Below are 20,488 nucleotides of genomic sequence, written 5' to 3'. Positions count from 1 at the left end.
AGTTCAAAGACCATTGATTCAACAAACTTTCGTTGAGCTCCTAATATTCATTGAGCACAGAGAGAGAGAGAAAAGTCAGGTTGTTAGTGGCAGTGTACTGTAGGTCCCATAGCATTGTGTTATAGAAGGGACAAGTACAAAAAGAAGAGGTAACAAATAGCCTGGGATGGAAAACATGATCTGGGATGGAAAACATGATCTTTGAACAGCATCATAAAGGATTAGTAGAAAATGGGTGAATGAATAATCAAATTATCACACAACCCAAGTTAATGGCATTTGAATTGAGACTGTACTGTGGCTGACTTTGGGACAAATTATCCTCAGGAACAAGAAATGATTGCATAACCGTAGTAATGAAAAGTGTTTTCTTCTTTTGACTCTAATTAAGCTTTCATTTAATTGTTTTCTTCTGTTGACTCAAATTTGTTTAATTCTTACAGTTTTTATTCTGGTAAATAAAAACATGATAAATAATCAAATTTTTTATTTGTCATTGACAGTTAATATAAATTAAGTAAAATATTAATTCAGTTGTGCACTATTATCAAAAGTTTTCCAAATTTCCCATAAAATGACCACGTCTAAATATATAGCCTAATGGTCAAAACAAGTTCAACAAAAGATTATTTACAAATATGAGAAGACTGTGGTCCTATAACTCTTTTCTCCACCAAAGTGAACATGTAAATTGTTAGTCCAAGAAAATCACAAACTCTATTAGAAGAATGTACTCCAAACAAGTGATGGAACAGTACCAATTTCTCAGCCTTCCTTTGGCAGCACTACTTTTGATAAACATTCTCCAAATAAATTGTAGATTTCTAGCAAATACAGTAGACATTTTAATCTTGTCAAGATAATGTAAGGAAATGCCCTGAAAGATTTTTAAATTGACTATAATTACCAATATCAGTCCTTAAGATAATTTTGCTGAATAAATAATTGGAGGGTTTTTGTTTGTTTGTTTGTTTTTGTTTGTCTGGGTTTTTTTTTCTACCACATAGGTTGATTGATGCTTAACATAGTGCCTTTCCCGTCTTACTTGAACTCAGGTGGTCACCCTCAATTCTTCTATTGCTGGATATTACTAACATATTTAGCTGTTGTGTGAGTGTGTGTGTGGTTTTTTTAAAAACCCTTTTCTAGTCCCTTCATTGTCTTTGCATGCATTATCTTCCAGGATTCTTCTCTTTTTTGGACCTCTTCCCTGCCACCAATGTGCTTCTTGGTGGGTAGTTATCAGCATATACAGAGTTCACTTTCCATTTGTATCAAAGACTGAATGACACAGGTCTGCTCCGTCTCTGATCATTTACCTGCATGGGGGTCCAGTTTAATACTGTTCCTTTGTGGCTATTTTGAATACTCCCAGCTGCATAAATACACAAGAACACACACAAAGATATACTCAGGGACACTCACTAAATAGCCTTTCCCTTCTGGTTTTCTAAGAGAAACCAAGGTACAAAAAGGAGGCCTCCATGGATCTAGGGTCAGTAACTGAAGCCAGGTGGCCTATCTTCTCAAGCTGCTTCTTTCACTACCCTCTTGCTGATTTGAGAAACAGCAGGAAAATGAATGACAGTTTAAATTTGATTTTTATTTTTGCCTTTCCCCAAATTTCTGCCATCCTGTAAACTCCACCAACTTCTTAGAAAAGGAAGCTCTTCTGTGGTCTAGGCATGTGAAAGTGTTTTAGCAGCAGTGGCTTTAGGTTGTCAGAGATAAAGCCATGCCACAATCCAGATTCAGTGAAGAGTTTCCTGAAAGAATCCAGATGTTGGTGCCATGATGGTTTTCTTAAGAGGTGAGGGACAAACCCTGCTCTTGAGCCAAGCCACTGTGACTCCTGGAGTTTAGCTAAAGCTAAAGGATGGCCCCCTTGAAGGTTGTTTGGTTGGGTGGAACTACACTGTGGACAAAGAGGATAGAAACTAATCCAAAGTGCCAGAAATTAACCCCTGCCATAGCTTAGGTTCTCCTAGGTAGTAGGCTTCAGAAGGAAAATATGAGCTTGGAGGTCATATGAAGGTCTACTTATCCTATATTATCTCTCGTAACTCTGGCAGTAACAGGAGCAAAATAAATCTGGACAAATGCAAGGCGTTTAGATGAATCTGGCAGTGTACGCTGGGCTTGTATCAGACATCAAGCAGGCAAGGCTGGAAGGTTTGCTTTCTTCGTGCTCAAGGTTTTGGCCATCCTGAAGGAGAATCATTTTGGCAGGGAGTACTTAGTAGTCTACTGCAAGCTTCTCTTGGGTCCAACTGCCATCACCTGTCAATCCACAGAGATGCCCAGCAGGTCACAGCTGACATCCCACAGCCGCCTTGCTACTGTCTCATTACGAGCCTGCGCAGAGACCCGTGCCACATGGCAGTCACTGGAAAGGAAAAAGAAAGGCTTAAAGCACAGGGTTAAGAATGGAGTCTGCTCTCTGCCTGGGATAAGGAACACAACAGAAGAACAACCCAGGGATGACATGTGCTCTGGGCGCTTCACAGGACCAATGTTTGTCCTATCTCTGCATCCTCCAATGTTTACCTCAGAGAAAATGTAATTACCATTTTAGAGCTCACTAGACCACACCAGATCAGAATGCTTTGTTTGATATATAATGTGTATCATTTAGTCTTTATATTCCCCTTTGTGTATACATATATATATATATATATATATATATATATATTTAACTATAATATCAGTGCCTGCCTGACTCCTGTGTATGTCCATCTTATTCAAACATGTCTTTAAGGTCCACTCTATAGCACCTTGTACAGTGTCATGTAGCTGAGATACTGCTATTTACATTGGTCATAGATGCTTGGAGTGGTTAAAAAAAAACCGTCTTCCTTCTGATCTGCCTGCAGTTATAACTGTTTTTAAACTCAAAGAACAAGCCTTATAAGTGTAGTACTTCTGTTTAAGGGAACTCACCAATACCACCAGCAAAACCTGCCATTTCTGAGTGAAAAGACTATCACTGATGACCAAGAGGGTCTGGATGACTCTCTGGAAATGACTTGGCCTCTGTAGGCCTCTATAGCCTCCAATGCACTAAAGCCTTAAATTCTTTATAAGTTTATGGTGAACAGCAAATGATACAAAGGACATGAAAACACCCTGTAAGCTAAGACATGCTGTAAAAATTATTCAAATACAAAATTCAAATATTACATACAATAAGAGCTACTGAAGTATGGTTATGACATCAGCATGGTCATGATGCTGATATTTCCAGTGGGACTTTGGTAAGTATTAATCAGTATAGGTAAAAGATTGACCAATTTCAAAACTTACTATAAAGCTACTGTAATCAAGATAGTGTTATACTGGCATAGGGATACACATGTAAATGAACGGAATAGAATTAAAAGTGCAGAAGTAAACCCTCACATTTACAGTCAATTGATTTTTGGTAATACTACTGTTACAGACTGATTCATGTCCCCCCAAATCCATAGGTTGAAGCTCTAACCCACGTGTGACTATAATGAAGATAGGGTCTTGTTTTGTTTTTGTTTTTTTAATTTTTATTTATTTATTTATTTATGGCTGTGTTGGGTCTTCGTTTCTGTGCGAGGGCTTTCTCTAGTTGTGGCAAGTGGGGGCCACTCTTCATCGCGGTGCGCGGGCCTCTCACTATCATGGCCTCTCCCGTTGCGGAGCACAGGCTCCAGACGCGCAGGCTCAGTAATTGTGGCTCACGGGCCTCGTTGCTCTGCGGCATGTGGGATCTTCCCAGACCAGGGCTCGAACCCGTGTCCCCTGCATTGGCAGGCAGATTCTCAACCACTGCACCACCAGGGAAGCCCAAGATAGGGTCTTTAAGGAGGTAATTAAGGTTAAATGAGGTCATAAGGGTGAGGCCTTAATCCGATAGAACTAGTGTCCTTATTAAGAAGAGAAGCAGACACCAAGAATATATGCACACAGAGGAAAGGCCATGTGAGGACATAGCAAGAAGGTAACCATCTGCAACGCAGAAGAGAGGCCTCACCAGAGACTAGCCCTGCCAGCATCTTGATCTTGAACTTCCAGCCTCCAGAACTGTGATAAAATAAATTGTCATTTAAGCCATCTAGTTTGTGGTATTCTGTTATGGCAGCCCGAGATGGACTAATACAGCTATCATGACAATTCAGCAAAGAGAAAATAATCTTTTCAACAAACGGTTCTGGGACAATTGGATATCCAAATGCAAAAGAATGAAGTTGGAAACCCTACCTCATACCATATACAAAAGTTAACAAAAATGGATCATAGGGAATTCCCTGGCAGTCCAGTGGTTAGGATTCTGCTCTCACTGCCAGGGGCCCAGGTTTGATCCCTGGTCAGGGAACTAAGATCCCACACGCTGTGTGGCATAGCCAAAAAACAAAAAAACAAAAAACAGTAGAGAGGGCAGACAGCAGAAGCAAGAAGAACTACAATTCTGCAGCCTGTGGAAGAAAAACCACATTCACAGAAAGATAGGCAGAGGACTTTGTACCAGATGAAGGAACAAGATAAAACCCCAGAAAAACAACTAAATGAAGTGGAGATAGGCAACCTTCCAGAAAAAGAATTCAGAATAATGATAGTGAAGATGATCCAGGACCTCGGAAAAAGAATGGAGGCAGGGCTTCCCTGGTGGCCCAGTGGTTAAGAATCCGCCTGCCAATGCAGGGGACACGCGTTCGAGCCCTGGTCCAGGAAGATCCCACATGCTGTGGAGCAATGAAGCCCGTGCGCCACAACTACTGAGCCTGCGCTCTAGAGCCCGTGAGCCACAAATACTGAGCCTGCTCGCCTAGAGCCTGTGCTCCGCAACAAGAGAAGCCACCGCAATGAGAAGCCCACAAACCGCAACGAAGTGTAGCCCCTGCTCGCCGCAACTAAAGAAAGCCCGCACACAGCAACAAAGTCCCAACACAGCCAAAAATAAACAATAAAAAAAAAAAAGCTGCTCATCATCACTAATTATTAGAGAAATACAAATCAAAACTGCAATGAGGTATCACCCACCTCACACCAGTTACAATGGGCATCATCAGAAAATCTACAAACAACAAATGCTGGAGGGGGTGTGGAGAAAAGGGAACCCTCTTGTGCTCTTGGTGGGAATGTAAATTGATACAGCCACTATGGAGAACAGTATGGAGGTTCCTTAAAAAACTAAAAATAGAATTACCATATGACCCAGCAATCCCACTAGTGGGCATATACCCAGAGAAAACCATAATTCAAAAAGACACATGCACCCCAATGTTCACTGCAGCGCTATTTACAATAGCCAGGTCATGGATGCAACCTAAATGCCCATCGACAGACGAATGGATAAAGAAGATGTGGTACCTATATACAATGGAATATTACTCAGCCATAAAAAGGAACGAAATTGAGTCATTTGTTGAGACGTGGATGGATCTAGAGATTGTCATACAGAGTGAAGTAAGTCAGAAAGAGAAAAACAAATATCATATATTATTGCATGTATGTGGAACCTAGAAAAATGGTACAGATGAACCGGTTTGCAGGGCAGAAAAAGAGACACAGATGTAGAGAACAACGTATGGACACCAAGGGGGGAAAGTGGCGGGGGTGGGGGTGGGGGCAGGGGTGGGGGTGTGATGACTTGGGAGATTGGGATTGACATGTATACTCTGATGTGTATAAAATGGATAACTAATAAGAACCTGCTGTATAACAGGGAGATCAGCTCAGTGCTTTGTGACCACCTAGAGGGGTGGGATAGGGAGAGTGGGAGGGAGGGAGACGCAAGAGGGAAGAGATATGGGGATATATGTGTATGTATAGCTGATTCACTTTGTTATAAAGCAGAAACTAACACACCATTGTAAAGCAATTATACTCCAATAAAGATGTTAAAAAAAAAAGAACCTGCTGTATAAAAAATAAATAAAATAAAATTCAAAAAGAAAAACAAAAGGATCAAAAAAAAAAAACAAAAACAAAAACAAAAAACAAAAGGATCATAGTCCTGAACTTAATGTTAAAACTATAAAACTGTTGGAAGAACACAGTAATAAATCTTTGTGACCTGGGGCTAGGCAATAGTTTCTTAGATAAGACACCAAAAGCACAAGTGATAAAAGAAAAAATAGATAAATGAGACTTCATCAAAATTAAAAACTTCTGTTCTTCAAAGGACACCATGAAGAAAACTGAAAAGACAAACCAACAAACCAACAGAATGGGAGAAAATATTTGCAAATCATATACCTGATAAAGGACTCATATTTAGATTATATAAAGAACTGTTACAACTAAACAACAAAAAGACAATCCAATTTAAAAATGGGCAAAGGATTTGAATAGACATTTCTCCAACAAAGATATAGAAACGGGGAATAAGCACATGAAAAGATGTTCAACATCATTAGCAGGAAAATGCAAATGAGAACCACAATGAGATACTACTCTATACATACTCAGATAGCTAATATCAAGGGACAGACAGACAATAACAAGTGTTAACAAGGATGTGGAGAAATTGGAACCCTCATATACTGCTTGTGGCAATGTAAAATGGTGCAGCCACTTTGGAAAACAGTCTGATAGTTTCTCAACAGCTAAAGTAGAGTTAAAATATGACCCATATTCCAGTGAGATTACATTTCTGGGTTTATACCCAAGAGAACTATCCATACAAAATGTGTACATGAATGTTCAAAGCAGCATTATCTTAATAACCCAAAAATGGGAAAAAATCCAAATGCCCATCAACTGATGAATGGACAAATGAAGATGGTGTATCCATAAAATAAGATATTTGGCAATAAAAAAGAATGAAGTATTGATACACCCTCTAGCATGGATGAACCTTTAACATGTAATGCTAAGTGAAAGAAGCCAGTCACAAAAGGCCATATATTATATAATTCCAACTGTATAGGCAAATCTATAAAGACAAAAAGTTGTAGTAGTTTCAGGCAGAAAAGAACAACCAGTGCAAAGGTCCTAAAGCTTCAATCAAGACAGACTTCTATGTTCATGTCTTGCTAGCGGTCTACATGGCTGCTGTTGGATCTTCAAAATGCTTAAAATTAAGAATCCATTGTACTGGAAAGGCTCTTCAAAAGTCAATTCAATAATCATGGATTTGAAGCTGACTCTAAGCCATTCAGTCAAAACCAAGATAAAGGGTTATTTCATTTTTTAAAATCTCCAGGGAAGAAGAATCCAGTCACTCTTGGAAAATCATTCCAGTGGACAAAACTAAATAATCTATCTTCTTGCACTTCAGACCTGCATTTCCAACTATCCGCTACACAGTTCTACTCACATATCTTATGGATAACACACTCAACATGTACAGAGCCGGGTTTATTACGTAGTGGGCAATTGTTACTCCTTGGTTGAACACCCACCCCACATTTTTTTGGCAATAGAAACCTGATTTCTTTCTATGGAATTACCTCTTCCTCTTGGATATAGTTTGAAGATCCCATTAATCAAATGCCTGCCTGTCCTCCTGTAGCCAAGCTAGTGGGGGTGAGAGAATGGAGGCGATGATCGGGGCAGGAAGGAGACCCAATGCTTCCTCCCTGGAGAGTGGATGGTGGGCAATACAACAGACTGAAGACAGCTGGCATTCACTCACTCCAGCAGCAGGGTCCTGGCCAGCTGACTGGCCATTCTGACAGTTCGAAGCCTGACTCTTCAGTCTTCCCTTCGAACCTAGGAGTATCCCCATATTTTAATAAATTCTCTTCTTGCTTATGTTAGCCAGCGTCCATTTCCACTGGTTTGGAATCAAAGAACCCTAAGTTATACACATTATTTATCTACATCTTCTGTCTCAGTTAATGTCACAATTAATCTCCTAATAACTCAGGCTTGAACCCAGGTCACCAAATCCTCCTCTACCCCCTCACTTGTTGGTCATCAAGTGGTAAAAATTCTGCCTCTTCAGGGTCTCTCACTTAAACCATTCTCCTCATTCTGGCTGTCATTACCCTACATCAGAAACTCATTCTCTCTCATTTGGGGTACTTCATTCATTCATCAAACGGAGTTACTAAGGATATTTTTCTAAACCACAGACCAGACTGTGGCTCTCTCTACTGAAACAATTTCTGTGGCTCCTCTCTAAGCCTGGCATTATAGGCCTTTCATGATCTGACTGTCTACCTTTCATTCCAATCTGAATTTATTTACAGCCCTTTCTCCAAAATTTTGGATTATTTCCACAAAATCTTGAAGGTGGAGGTGAAACCGTGTTAAAATTTTGATCTTATGTGATATCTGGAATTTGCTTCAAAATAATATGGAATGAGAAAAATATGGGAAGGGGTAGTGGATGGGGATGGGGCAGGATTGGCCATGGGTTAATGGTTGTTGAGGCTGATTATGGGTATATGGGGATTCAACATGCTATTTTGTCTACTCCTGTGTACATTCAAAATTCCCTACAATACAAAGTTTAAAAAGTCTTCACTTATTCAAGAAGGGAGTCCATTGATACTATTTTAGTCCTGAAGGTAATGGAGAAATACAGATTCAAATTCTTTTAAATTTGAAAAAATAGAACTAGGAGCCCAAAAAGGAACAAAGAAAACTAGACTGACATAAAAAAATGTAGGAAGAAAAGAAACAACCAGAAAGTATAATCATCCATATAAAAGATGGCATGAATAAAATCAAACCTAGCAGTTACCACAAAAAAATGTGAATGGGTCAAATTCCCCTATTAAAAGATAAAACAGCATCATTAGCAGCATCATTAACTACCCTCATCCCTAGAGTCAAGAGACAAAAGCCATATTGGACAATGTACTTTTTTAAAAAGGTAAGGTATACATACAGACAATGGAATATTACTCAGCCATAAAAAAGAATGAAATAATGCCATCTGCAGCAACATGGATGGACCTAGAGATTATCATACTAGGTGAAGTAAGAGAAAGACAAATATCATATGCCATCAATCATGTGTGGAATCTAATTGTTAAAAATAACACAAATGAACTTATTTACAAAACAGAAACAGACTTACAGATATCGAAAACAAACTTATGGTTACCAAAGGGGAAACATGGTGCGGAGGGATGAATCAGGAGCCTGGGATTAATATACACACACTACTATATCTAAGATAGATAACCAACAAGGACCTACTGTATAGCACAGGGAACTCTACTCAATATTCTATGATAACCTATATGAGAAAAGAATATGAAAAAGAATGAATATATGTATATGTATAACTGAATCACTTTGCTGTACACCTGAAACTAACACAACATTGTAAATCAACTATAGTCCAATATAAAATGAAAATTTAAATAAATAAACACCCCTCCCCCCCCAAATAAATAAAAAGGGTACGGTACACCAGACAAATCCAAATTATTTCCTGTGGGCAATAAAATTCCATCTTCAAAAACAGATACATTCATACCTGAAATGGTTCCCATTTAGAACTTCAAGACCTTCTGTTAAGGCACAGTACAGGCTGGTCTGGGCTCCCTGCTGAGGGGTCTTGATGAAGAAGGAGAAAAGCCACCAAATCCATCTCATGAGGTATGAGTGCCGAACCAATTCAGAGTTGACTGTGCCAGGGTGTACAGAGTACGTTGTAACGCCAGAGCCTGATGTGGGGATGCCATATAGAGAGGAGAAGACAGGACTTGATGTTGCCAAGTGGCCAAAGAGAGCAGAAGACATGAATAAACATTTGCCCCATGTGGACTCCTTTCCCATGATGCTATCGCAAGCACTCCTCACAGTAATTTATACCTTCATTTCACAGATTACAATTAAGGCTCAGAGAGGTTATTAACTGCTAGGAAGCAGCAGAGCCAGGACCTCTCAGAAGCACTTGACATTGTTGACCACTCTCATCCTAAAGCTGCCTTTTCATTGGCTTTCATGATCCCATACCTCTTCTGGTTTTTTTAACCTTTCTGGGATGCATCCTCTTGTTTCCTGGACCGGTTCATCATCTTCTACCCAAACTTTAAATGTTAAGAGTTCTCATGGCTCACTAAATTCCCTCTCTGTAACTTTATAGCACTCATTTTTATCTATGGTCCAAGTGGCTCCTTTTAACACTTGGCTGACAATAAAAGGCAGTATAATGTGGTGGTTAAGGGTATGGACTTTGTAGTCAGACTGCCCAGTTTCAAATCCAAGCTTTACCACTCACTAGCTGTGTAACCTACCTGATGTTGTGACTTAGTTTCCTCATCTGTAAAATAGGGATAATTATAATACCTACACCTCACAGAGCTGTTCTCAGGATTAAATGAGTTCATGTGTAAAAGAGCTTAGAATACTGTCTGGTGCATGATAAGTGCTAAATGACACTTATGCATGTGCTATTTCAGGTCCCCAACTCTTTTCTAGAAACCCTGGGGTCAGAAATGTTTCCAATTTTTTAAATTTTATTTTATATATATAAAATGTCTATTACCTACTCTCCCTAGTACAGGTGAGGTTTTGCTGCCAAATGAGTTTTAGTATCAAGCTTAGGAAAAAACAGTTTTCAGTCCTTTGTGGATTTCACAATTAAAGAAAAAGGACTGTGGACCTGTATTATTTTCCACTTGACATCTACTCTAGATGACCCATAGTAATGCAGACTCAGAGGTCCAAAACTGACTTCATGTATTTAAGGCCAAACCTGGTTCTTGCAGTGTTCCCTACACTTTCAACCAGGCAGGCATACAGGACCAGTCCTTAAGGATCCACCACCTCACCATGCATCTCCAATCAACAAGCCCTGTGATTTTCACATCCTAAATATCTCTCAGGAGTGTCTATTACCCTCCATCTCCACCACCCTAGTCCAAGCTACCCTCACTTCTTACCTCAACCACAGAAATCACCTGCTGCATCCACTCTTGCCCTCATTTTAAAAAAGGATTCCATTTTAACAGTTTTCCATTGTTCTTAGAATAAACACTAAAATCCTTACTGTGGCCTCTCTGGATTTCACCTTCACCTACCTTACCAGTCTCAGCTCAGACCTCTTGCTTTCTACATTCTAACTATGACTGCCTTTTCTCAGTTTCTCAAGCAGAGACCAGACCTTCAGCCATTCTCTTCCTTCTGCCTGGAATGTTCCTCAGCCCCCTCAACTGCCTCACCCCACCCACGCTGTAACCCATTTAATTTCTAATCATCCTGCAAGGGCTCAGCTTGCAACTCACTCCCTCAGAAAAGTCCTTCCTGTTCCTTCAGACTGAATAAGGTTCTCCCCACCACCCCCCTGCCAATCCATTATAGGTCCTCGTAATTCCCCTTTATAGCATTTATCACAATTATAATTAAATAACAACAACAAAAAGGAAACTGTCTAGACGTTGTTCAGGAAATGAATAAACTAAAGCACATCTATACTATGAAACACAATGCAGCCAACAAAAGTAATGGGGTAAATCTCTATGTACTACATGGAAAGATCTCTTAGATACTGTGTTGGAATTTCACTTCCTTATGTATGATATATACATATGTAAATGCACAAGAAAGTAATTGGAACGGGGCACATCAAGTTGTTGACAGTGGTATCTTGAGGGGAGAAAAGCAGAAAGGGAAGACAGGAGAATAACTATATACTTCCATCTTATTTGAACTTCATACAATGAGAATTATTCATGCATTACTAGACTGATTTTACATGTGACAGTTGTATAAATACTTGCTAATTATTTCTCTCTCCCATTGGATGTGAACCACTCCACCCTCAAACCCCTAATCCAGTGTGTAAAATAGCATGGACGCTGAATACGTGGCTGTTGAATGGCTGAATGAATGCCTCTTCTGTCATGCCCAGGTTTCTTTCATTGCATCATAGCTATTTCCCACCTAATCCTCATACCTATCAGGTTTTCTCACTCGTGTGGCCTCTGCTTTTATCTGATCCTCACAGCTGGGTCCATCTCTCCACTTCCAGGCCACCCTAGCTCCCTGACCAACCTTTGGATAGTTTTCACCATCCAGTTACCCTGATCTATCCCAAGCTGATAAAGGATGTTATGCCCTGGGCATAGACATAACTCTCCATCTCACAGCTGTCCATGTGGTTTGACGATCCTGTTCCAACGATGGGGCTAATGTGTCTGATACCTTCAGCCTGAATTCTGCCTGCCTTAATCCTAAGCAACTCTAATTGTCCACCCTGGATTTCCTGTTCTATTTATTGGAAATCCATAGTAGACCGTTCTAAGGATCTCTGTTTATTTGTGACTGGAGACTCCCCTCCTCAAGCATACATTTCCCTCTTATTTGACCCTTTGTTGTTAGGGGGACCCCCTCCATAGTCCCAGCACCTGTTTTATCCCAATGGTTGTAGCCAGCGCCAGTTCTGGTCCCTCCCTTCTATCTAGTTTCACTACAAGTCAAAAAACTTGATTTGCTCATGAGGCCTGAATTAATCATGACAATAACCCGTGAAGCAGTCCCATTTTACATATGAGGAAATAAGTCTTGAAAAGTTAAGCAACTTGCTGCAGGTCATGCAGCTAGTAACTGCCAAAGCCCAGCCTTCAGAATTTTCCCGTTACCTCCCAGTCACCTCCAACATTCAGTTGTGGGCTGTTCACTAAAACTATACCCAGGTAGAGCCATGGAAGCAGGTCCTGTCCAGAGGATGGGCTCCAGAAAACACTTCCTATTCCTGTGGCTTTTAGCTACTTCCCATTGACTCATGTCTCCACACTCATTTCTTTTAAGCCTACCTTTTAGCCTCCGGGCGAGTTCCTGGGTAAAGAGAATGTTGGCTAACTTGCTGTGACAGTAGGCCAGACCTGCATGGTAGAACTTCTCACCCTGCAGGTTATGGAAATGGATCCTTCCCAGGTGATGTGCTAAGGAAGACACATTCACTACCCTTGATGGGGCTGATTCCTTCAATTTCTCTAGCAACAGGTGGGTCAGGAGGAAGTGACCTTTGAGAAAAAGTAGAATTAACAGAGTTCAGGGCCAATGTGAGGGTGAAGGGAGTAGTGGTGAGCCGGGCTCAGCTATGGAAGGCAGAGCATTCAAGAATAAGGCTTTTTGGGCTTCCCTGGTGGCGCAGTGGTTGGGAGTCCGCCTGCCAATGCAGGGGACACGGGTTCGAGCCCGGGTCCGGGAAGATCCCACATGCCGCAGAGCAGCTGGGCCCGTGAGCCACAATTACTGAGCCTGCGCGTCTGGAGCCTGTGCTCCGCGGCAAGAGAGGCCATGATAGTGAGAGGCCCGCGCACTGCGATGAAGAGTGGCCCCCACTTGCCACAACTGGAGAAAGCCCTCGCACAGAAACGAAGACCCAACACAGCCATAAATAAATAAATAAATAAAATTTAAAAGAATAAGGCTTTTTGCCTCATTAATTCATTATCAACTACAGAATAAGTTCAGTGACGGTTTGGGGAAATAGGAACAGCCAAAGACATGAGACATCTTTCTAAGAGGTAGGTCTGGATTATGTGCATATGAATATGAAGTCATGTCTTATTCCAACTTTGAATAACATCACTGTTTAAGAGCAGGTGGCCTCTACTTGATGCTGGCCACAAGCGTCGCTACAAAGAAAGCAACACAGCCCCCAATCCAATTAGGTTGTTCAAAAATATTCTAAGGTAAATTGAATCTGAAGCACAGATTAAAAAGTGGGAGGAACCTCAAGCGAGCCTGAGCTTTCAGGCAGGACCACACTATTTATTATACACTTATAGTCTATTATGGCCCAAAGGTCTAATCACACCACAAAGCAGGCTCCATATGACCCTAAGTTTTCCAAGGGGAACTTTAGTTTCCCTCTAGCTTTGTGATGAGACACAATTTCTTACCTAAGTGGTTGACTCCTATGTGCATCTCAAAGCCGTCGGCTGTCTTGGAGTAGGGACACATCATCACTCCTGCGTTGTTGATCAAAATGTGGAGATGCTTTTCCTCTGCAGGGAAGAGGGGATGGAGTGTGGAAGTGGCCAGCCACAGCTGTTACATCTTTGAAATCTGCCCCATACCCATGATTTGAAAATGAGGATGCATGGCTTCAATCTTTCCTCTGTTTTCCTCTCATACTTATTTTGTATTGTTTTTTCATTTTAAGACTTTAGTTGAATCATACATACTCTTAATACTCTTTAAGACTTTAGTTGAATCATACATACTCTTAATCATACATACTCTTAATGTCAGGTGGGCAAAATTCCACCTGACACTACCAAATGGCCTTTCCAATCTTTCCAATTCAGGAGCTACTTACTCAATGCTTTTGGGAAGTGTTCTGTCTATCTCTCCCAACAGAAAGACTTCCCAAGCTGAATGGGAAATTCCAAAACAAGAGAAAAAGGATACTCTCTATGCCTCCCTGCCACTCGGATTCAGGCCCACAAAGAAACACTGGTTTCACTTCTTTGTTTCATCTGCCAACTCTCTCTTATGATTTATTTCCTCATATGAATTGTAATTTCTGACTAAAAGTATATATCAGTGGAAGTTGCTTCCCTTGGGAGGCCTAGATCCCTGGGTTATGAGGGAATAAGCCTAGAGAGTGCTCTTGGACTCAATTTTGATGTGATACTATGGGGTTTTACGTTAATTTCTCAGCTCAAGTTCCTTGCACCAGTTGGTGGTGTGAATGAATTACCCCCACCCCATAAATGATGTCAGCTTGAAGTTCTAATTTCTTGCAGATGACCGTTTATCCATCCATGTTCTAAAGAGATGATAAGCTTCTTTGTCATGTCCCTGAGCTGGTGGCCTGGGGTTTTTTTTAAGCTCCTTGTACCAAGGACCAGATGGCTTTTTGTGAATCCCAACCTTATGTGGAGCCTCAGATACAGACAGCAACCCAGCCTTCAACATCCTGAGGTCTCATCTCCTATCCCTGTAAGGATATTTGGACTCCAGACCTTAAAGCCCATATTGAGTTCTGGTACACGTATAAGATTTCTGGCTTTAGTTCTTATGCACTGCTATGAATTTTTGAATTCATTTTTTGTTTCTTCCTCTTGAGTATTTCCCTTTGTTACTAATGAGTTCAGCTATGAATCAGAAGTTTTTGGCTATATTCTGTCTAGCATTTCTATGTGTCAGAGAGGGAGAGGAATCTTTTCTTTTTAGCTAAGTCTGCAATGTTGATTGCAAGACCCACAGCATAGTCTCCAGTTCCACACTTACCTGCTAAGAAGCCCTTAGCAAAGGCTCGAATAGATTTAGTATCAGCCAAGTCCAGTTTCCGCACCAACACCTGTTGGTTCCCTGTCATGATCTGGATCTCTCTGGCCACCAACTCCCCCTTTTGCACATCCCGGCAAGCTAAATATACACGGGCTCCTGTCAACCAATATATAAAAGAGACAAACTGTCGGCTCTGTTTTTGAGTGAGCATCAAAGACCTAATACTAATGTTAAATGTTATTTTCTACTGTATTTTTAAAAAAGGAATTACCCCTACTTCACACAGAGGTATCTGATGAACATATCAGGAAAGAAAAATAAATCAATAATATTCATTGTGTCCATTATATGTGGAACATTGTACTAGTATCAGACCAGAAAATCAGCGGGGCACTTGGAATGTTCTTGAATTCCAAGACTGGGAGGAAATAATGAGAATGGTCATCATTGCAAGGGATAAAATAGCAGTAGCAAGAAGAAGACCTAAATAGACATTTCTCCAAAGAAGATCTACAGATGGCCAATAGGCATGTGAAAAGATGTTTAACATCGCTAATTATTAGAGAAATGCAAATCAAAACTACAATGAGATATCATCTAACACCAGTCAGAATGGCCATCATTAAAAGTCTACAAATAACAAATGCTAGAGAGGGTGTGGAGAAAAAGGAACGCTCCTACACTGTTGGTGGGAATATAAGTTGGTGCAACCACTATAGAAAACAGTATGGAGGTTCCTCAGAAAACTAAAAATAGAATTACCATATAATCCAGCAATCTACTCCTGGGCATATATCTGGACAAAACTATAATTCAAAAAGATACATGTACCCCTATGTTCATAGCAGCACTATTCACAATAGCCAAGATATGAAACAGCCTAAATGTCCCTTGATAGATGAATGGATAAAGAAGATGTGGTACATATATACAATGGAATATTACTCAGCCATAAAAAAGAATGAAATAATGCCATTTGCAGCAACATGGATGCAACTAGAGATTATTACACTAAGTAAGTCAGAAAGAGAAAGACAAATACCATATGATATCACTTATACATGGAATCTAAAATATGACACAGATGAACCTATCTACAAAACAGAAACAGACTCACAGACATAGAGAACTAACTTGTGGTTCTCAAGGTGGGGGTGGTGGGGGATGGATGGACTGGGAGTTAGGGATTGGCAGATGCAAGCTATTACATATAGAATGGATGGACAACAAGGTCCTACTGTGTAGCACAGGGAGCTGTATTCAATATCCTATGATAAACCACAATGGAAAAGAATATATCAATAAAAGAATGTATATATATGTATAACTGAACCACTTTGCTGTACAGCAGAAATTAACATTGTGAATCAACTATACTTCAATTAAAAAAAACCAACAGTGGCAGGAGGGAATTAGAAGCAGATGAACTTGCCTCTTTGAGCTAGCTCTTTGGCTGTCTCCTTCCCGATGCCTGTGTTGGCTCCAGTGACCACAGCGACCTTCCCAGGAAGCTGGACGGTTGATGTACACACCCCGCTGGACAGCATTTTCCTGCAGAGGAGAGCTCATCAGTTCTTCATTCTCTTTGTCTCAGCCAGAGATTCCTGCAACACCCCCGTGTCTACAGGCCCCAAGGCTGAGGGCTGTTTTGGTTCCTTCTAATGCTGTCTTTTTATAGATTAAAGGAAGGTTGGAGGAAAGAAAACAAAATTTTCTGCTCTTAAGATTTTCTTGCTCGGGCTTCCCTGGTGGCACAGTGGTTAAGAATCTGCTTGCCAATGCAGGGGACACGGGTTCGAGCCCTGGTCCAGGAAGATCCCACATGCCGCAGAGCAACTAAGCCCGTGCACCACAACTGCTGAGCCTGCGCTCTAGAGCCTGTAAGCCACAACTACTGAGCCTGTGTGCCACAACTAGTGAAGTCCGCGTGGCTAGAGCCCGTGTTCCGCAACAAGAGAAGCCACCACAATGAGAAGCCCACGCGCCGCAACTAGAGAAAGCCCGTGAGCAGCAATGAAGACCCAACGCAGCCAAAAATAAAAATAAATAAATTCATTAAAAAAAAAAAGATTTTCTTGTTCAAATGTTTCTGCTCTTGCTTGAGGACAGAAGTGATTCTATTATAAGGGCAAACCTTAGCACTGTTCCCTGCAGTTACAAGAACTGATGAATATCTGTTTAGCCAGGCTCCTGGTGGAGCTCTTTCTTAGGCTTAGGAAATCACAAGACTCAGCCTAGAAAAAGAAGAACTGGTCCACTGATGTTAATCTGTCCATAACTGGCACTTTATGGCCTTGATAAAACAGCTTACCCAACACAAAGTTAAAATTATGAAAGCTTGTCATCCTGGACAAAACGAACAGAAACACACACACACTTAAAAATAAGACAAAGAGGGACTTCCCTGGTGGCGCAGTGGTTAAGAATCCGTCTGCCAGTGCAGGGGACACGGGTTCGAGCCCTGGTCCGGGAAGATCCCTCACGCCGCAGAGCAACTAAGCCCGTGCGCCACAACTACTGAGCCCGCATGCCACAACTACTGAAGCCTGCGTGCCTAGAGCCTGTGCTCCACAACAAGAGAAGCCACCTCAGTGAGAAGCCTGCGCTCAGCAACGAAGAGTAGTAGCCCCTGCTCGCCACAACTAGAGAAAGCTTGCACACAGCAACGAAGACTCAACGCAGCCAAAAATAAATAAATACATTTAGAAAAAATAAATAAGACAAAGAATAATGTAAATAAGTACAAAGGGGAGCTGAGATTCAAGTCCTGGTTTCACTAATTTGTGTCCTTCTTCCTTCATCTTGCTTCTCCAAAAGAATGAATGCACAAACAGGTATTAGTAGGCCTCGGATTGTTCTTTTCTCTGCAAATCTTGGGGGCTCAATTTAAAACAATTTGTTGACTGGGAGATGCATTTTTAAGAGCATTTCAACCTTTTTCATTGAACTTAGAATTGCAAAGTACACACTTCTAGCCACTCAAGTTCCTGCTTAGAACAAACAGGCCATGAAGGAAGCAAACTAACTCAAGGTGACCACCAACGGATATCTTCCTCCTCAGAACAAGCCTCCCTGCTCAGTTTCCCACATCCCTTCAGCTTTAGCTCCAGGAGCCACAACACATCAGGGCCTCTACCCAGCTCTTCTTTCTCCTTAACCAGCAGGAAGAAAAGAGACAATCAACTATGAAAGTCCAGCTCTGGTCGAGCCCCCACGACCTAGCTAGGTGGTTTGGAACATCACCCTTGGAGTGTAACCTTCCTTAGAAAAATCTTGCTGAGGTATGAGCACTATTTTCAGTTCAGGTTCAACTCTTCACTGAGATTCTACGTGGATAAGAGGATGTCGTGGCGGAAAGAGATAAAAAGCAGCGTTTCGGCCGAGTACCAACACCCATGTGTGCCGAGAGGTGGAAGGACTGCATGTGCAGAGGGGAGGAGAAATACAACTGGAGGAGGGGCTCGAGGGAGGTGGGGAGAAAGGGAGGAAGGGGTGACTGTGGTAAGAAACGGCAGACGATGATCTAGCGCGCCTTCCAGTTCCACTCAGACAGTGACCGCCTCCCCCTTCCCCCGCCCATCCAATCCCCACCGAGGGAAGGAGTGTGTGTCTTCAGTCACTGGTCCACCGTCACTACTGGTGATTTACTCAGCACCAATCAGCAGTGTGCAACTCGCTGCTGATTCTACGGGGCACTCAGCCAGCCATTGGCTGATGTGTCACCTGGTCAAGAGACCACGACCCTCAACCTCTCCTCCCCACCCCCAAACCCCAGAGCAGGACTCGGACCACCTCCCACCCCCAACTCCTGCTGCGAAGGCAGGTAGAAGGCAGGAGAGTGTAATGAAACCCTTTCATTTCTCTCCTTTACTACATCTGTGCAGAGAAAAAGCAAATCTAACAGCAACAAGAGAGCAAGCAATGGAGCTCCAGATGTCACGATTCGCGTTGAGGAAACAAAGCAGGGTGCTCCGGACTGCAGCCCCTTCCCACGGCCTGGGGTCTCCTGGTATCGCCTTCCTCACCCAGGGCAGCTGGACCTCCTCCGACCAACCGAACTCCCCTACTTGGAGCCCCAACCGAACTCCCCTACTTGGAGCCCCGCGGGGAGTCTTCCTTTCCTTCTTTTGAAGAACAGAGCTTCGATGGGGATGAATGTTCCCCCCGAAGACTTCTCAAGAGAAGGCAATACATTTGCACAGACCTGATCTGGGGTGCAGCGATGTACAGGAGAAAGGGGAGGAGGAAGAGCAGGAGCAGGAGCAGGACCCCAATCATCTCGCGGGGAGGCAGGTGCGGCTGCCGGAGGTGAGCGAGATGCCCCAGCGGTGCTCGCCGGCTGTGGCCTCTCTTCCAAGACACGCCCTAGTAAAGTGCGACAGCCCGGGGAGTAAAGCCGTCTGGGAAATGTAGTCCAAAGCTTGGCATGTGAGCACGCTGTTCGCAGACGCTGAGAGAAGCTGAATTTTGCACCAGATACGCAACGGGTCCCCAACCAGCTAGGATCTAGGGCCTTTGGGATCATCGAACCAGCTCTCCCATGGCCCTTCTGGCCACCATGAAATCTCCCCAGTCCTCTCTGTGCCGGTGCCTAAGTCCAGACGCTGGTTCAGTTTTCCCCAATTATGGGTAGGCGGTTACCGCATGTTTCTCCTGGAGGTCAAATATTGGCATCTGGGAAATGTTCTAAGGCTGATTGCACAAAAGAGGAGCCGTTGGAGTCTGACAGTTGGGGGGGAGGGGGGAATCTTTCCTCCTTAGGGATTCCTTCACGCAAAGAAGCAGAAGCAATCGGTCCCTGAAGACACTACCAGGAGAATCATTTTATTGTGTCTTTGTGGAATTATAATGAAATATAAAGTATAATATCATAATTTTCCTGGTGTTTGAGTGTTAATTGATGATAGAATATAGTTTTCTTGATGACTTGGGTTAGTTATATTAACTCCCAGGGTAGCAATGGATTTCTCAGATTAGCACAGTTGGTTTTGCCTACTCATGAAAGTATTTAATCCTGTCTTGAATTAAAGCCATGGAAACTCTCTGGGAACAAGCAGCTTCCCTGGTCAGTCACTCCTTTCAGTCTGCCCTCTAAGGACTATGTCTCGTTTCCTTGGGGGTGAAGGTGGGGAATGTTTTAAGTCATTATCTGTCTGTGGTCCCTGACTGCACACAGTAATGTATTCTGGTTCTTCTGGATAATTCATTTCCATTTGATTGAAAGACACATATTCCAAGCTCAATTTGAACCAATATATTTTATAGCAATTGGAGAGGAGAGGGTTTCCTTCACACAATACAAATTTCTACTGATTTAACATTATATTAAATAAGTCATCAGGTTTTGTCACATGCTCATTATTGG

At 42.0% G+C, this 20,488-nt stretch overlaps 1 protein-coding gene across 3 annotated transcripts; it reads right to left on the bottom strand.

Annotated features, from left to right (window-relative positions):
- Positions 1-472: 472 nt before the first annotated feature.
- On the bottom strand, positions 473-20,094 carry RDH11 (retinol dehydrogenase 11). Of its 3 annotated transcripts, none has more exons than XM_082386681.1 (7): positions 19,328-20,082; positions 16,556-16,674; positions 15,124-15,279; positions 13,788-13,892; positions 12,693-12,902; positions 9,410-9,599; positions 473-1,375 (listed from the first exon to the last, which is right to left on the bottom strand). In XM_082386681.1, the coding sequence occupies exons 1-7, from the start codon at positions 19,399-19,401 to the stop codon at positions 1,357-1,359; spliced, it is 873 nt and encodes a 290-aa protein (XP_082242807.1). In that variant the 5' UTR covers positions 19,402-20,082; the 3' UTR covers positions 473-1,356. The 3 variants fall into 3 exon arrangements, with proteins under 3 accessions (XP_082242807.1, XP_082242808.1, XP_082242806.1); XM_082386682.1 differs by lacking the exon at positions 473-1,375 and adding an exon at positions 1,583-2,386 and having other exon boundaries at positions 12,783-12,902; positions 19,328-20,094; XM_082386680.1 differs by lacking the exon at positions 473-1,375 and adding an exon at positions 1,583-2,386 and having other exon boundaries at positions 19,328-20,075.
- Between the last annotated feature and the right edge of the window lie 394 nt (positions 20,095-20,488).

The sequence above is a fragment of the Balaenoptera borealis genome, assembly GCF_965194805.1.
Source record: "Balaenoptera borealis genome assembly, chromosome: 3".
Classification (NCBI taxonomy): Eukaryota; Metazoa; Chordata; class Mammalia; order Artiodactyla; family Balaenopteridae; genus Balaenoptera; species Balaenoptera borealis.
Note: the sequence above shows the minus strand (reverse complement) of the source record. Positions and strands in the feature narration are given on the sequence as shown.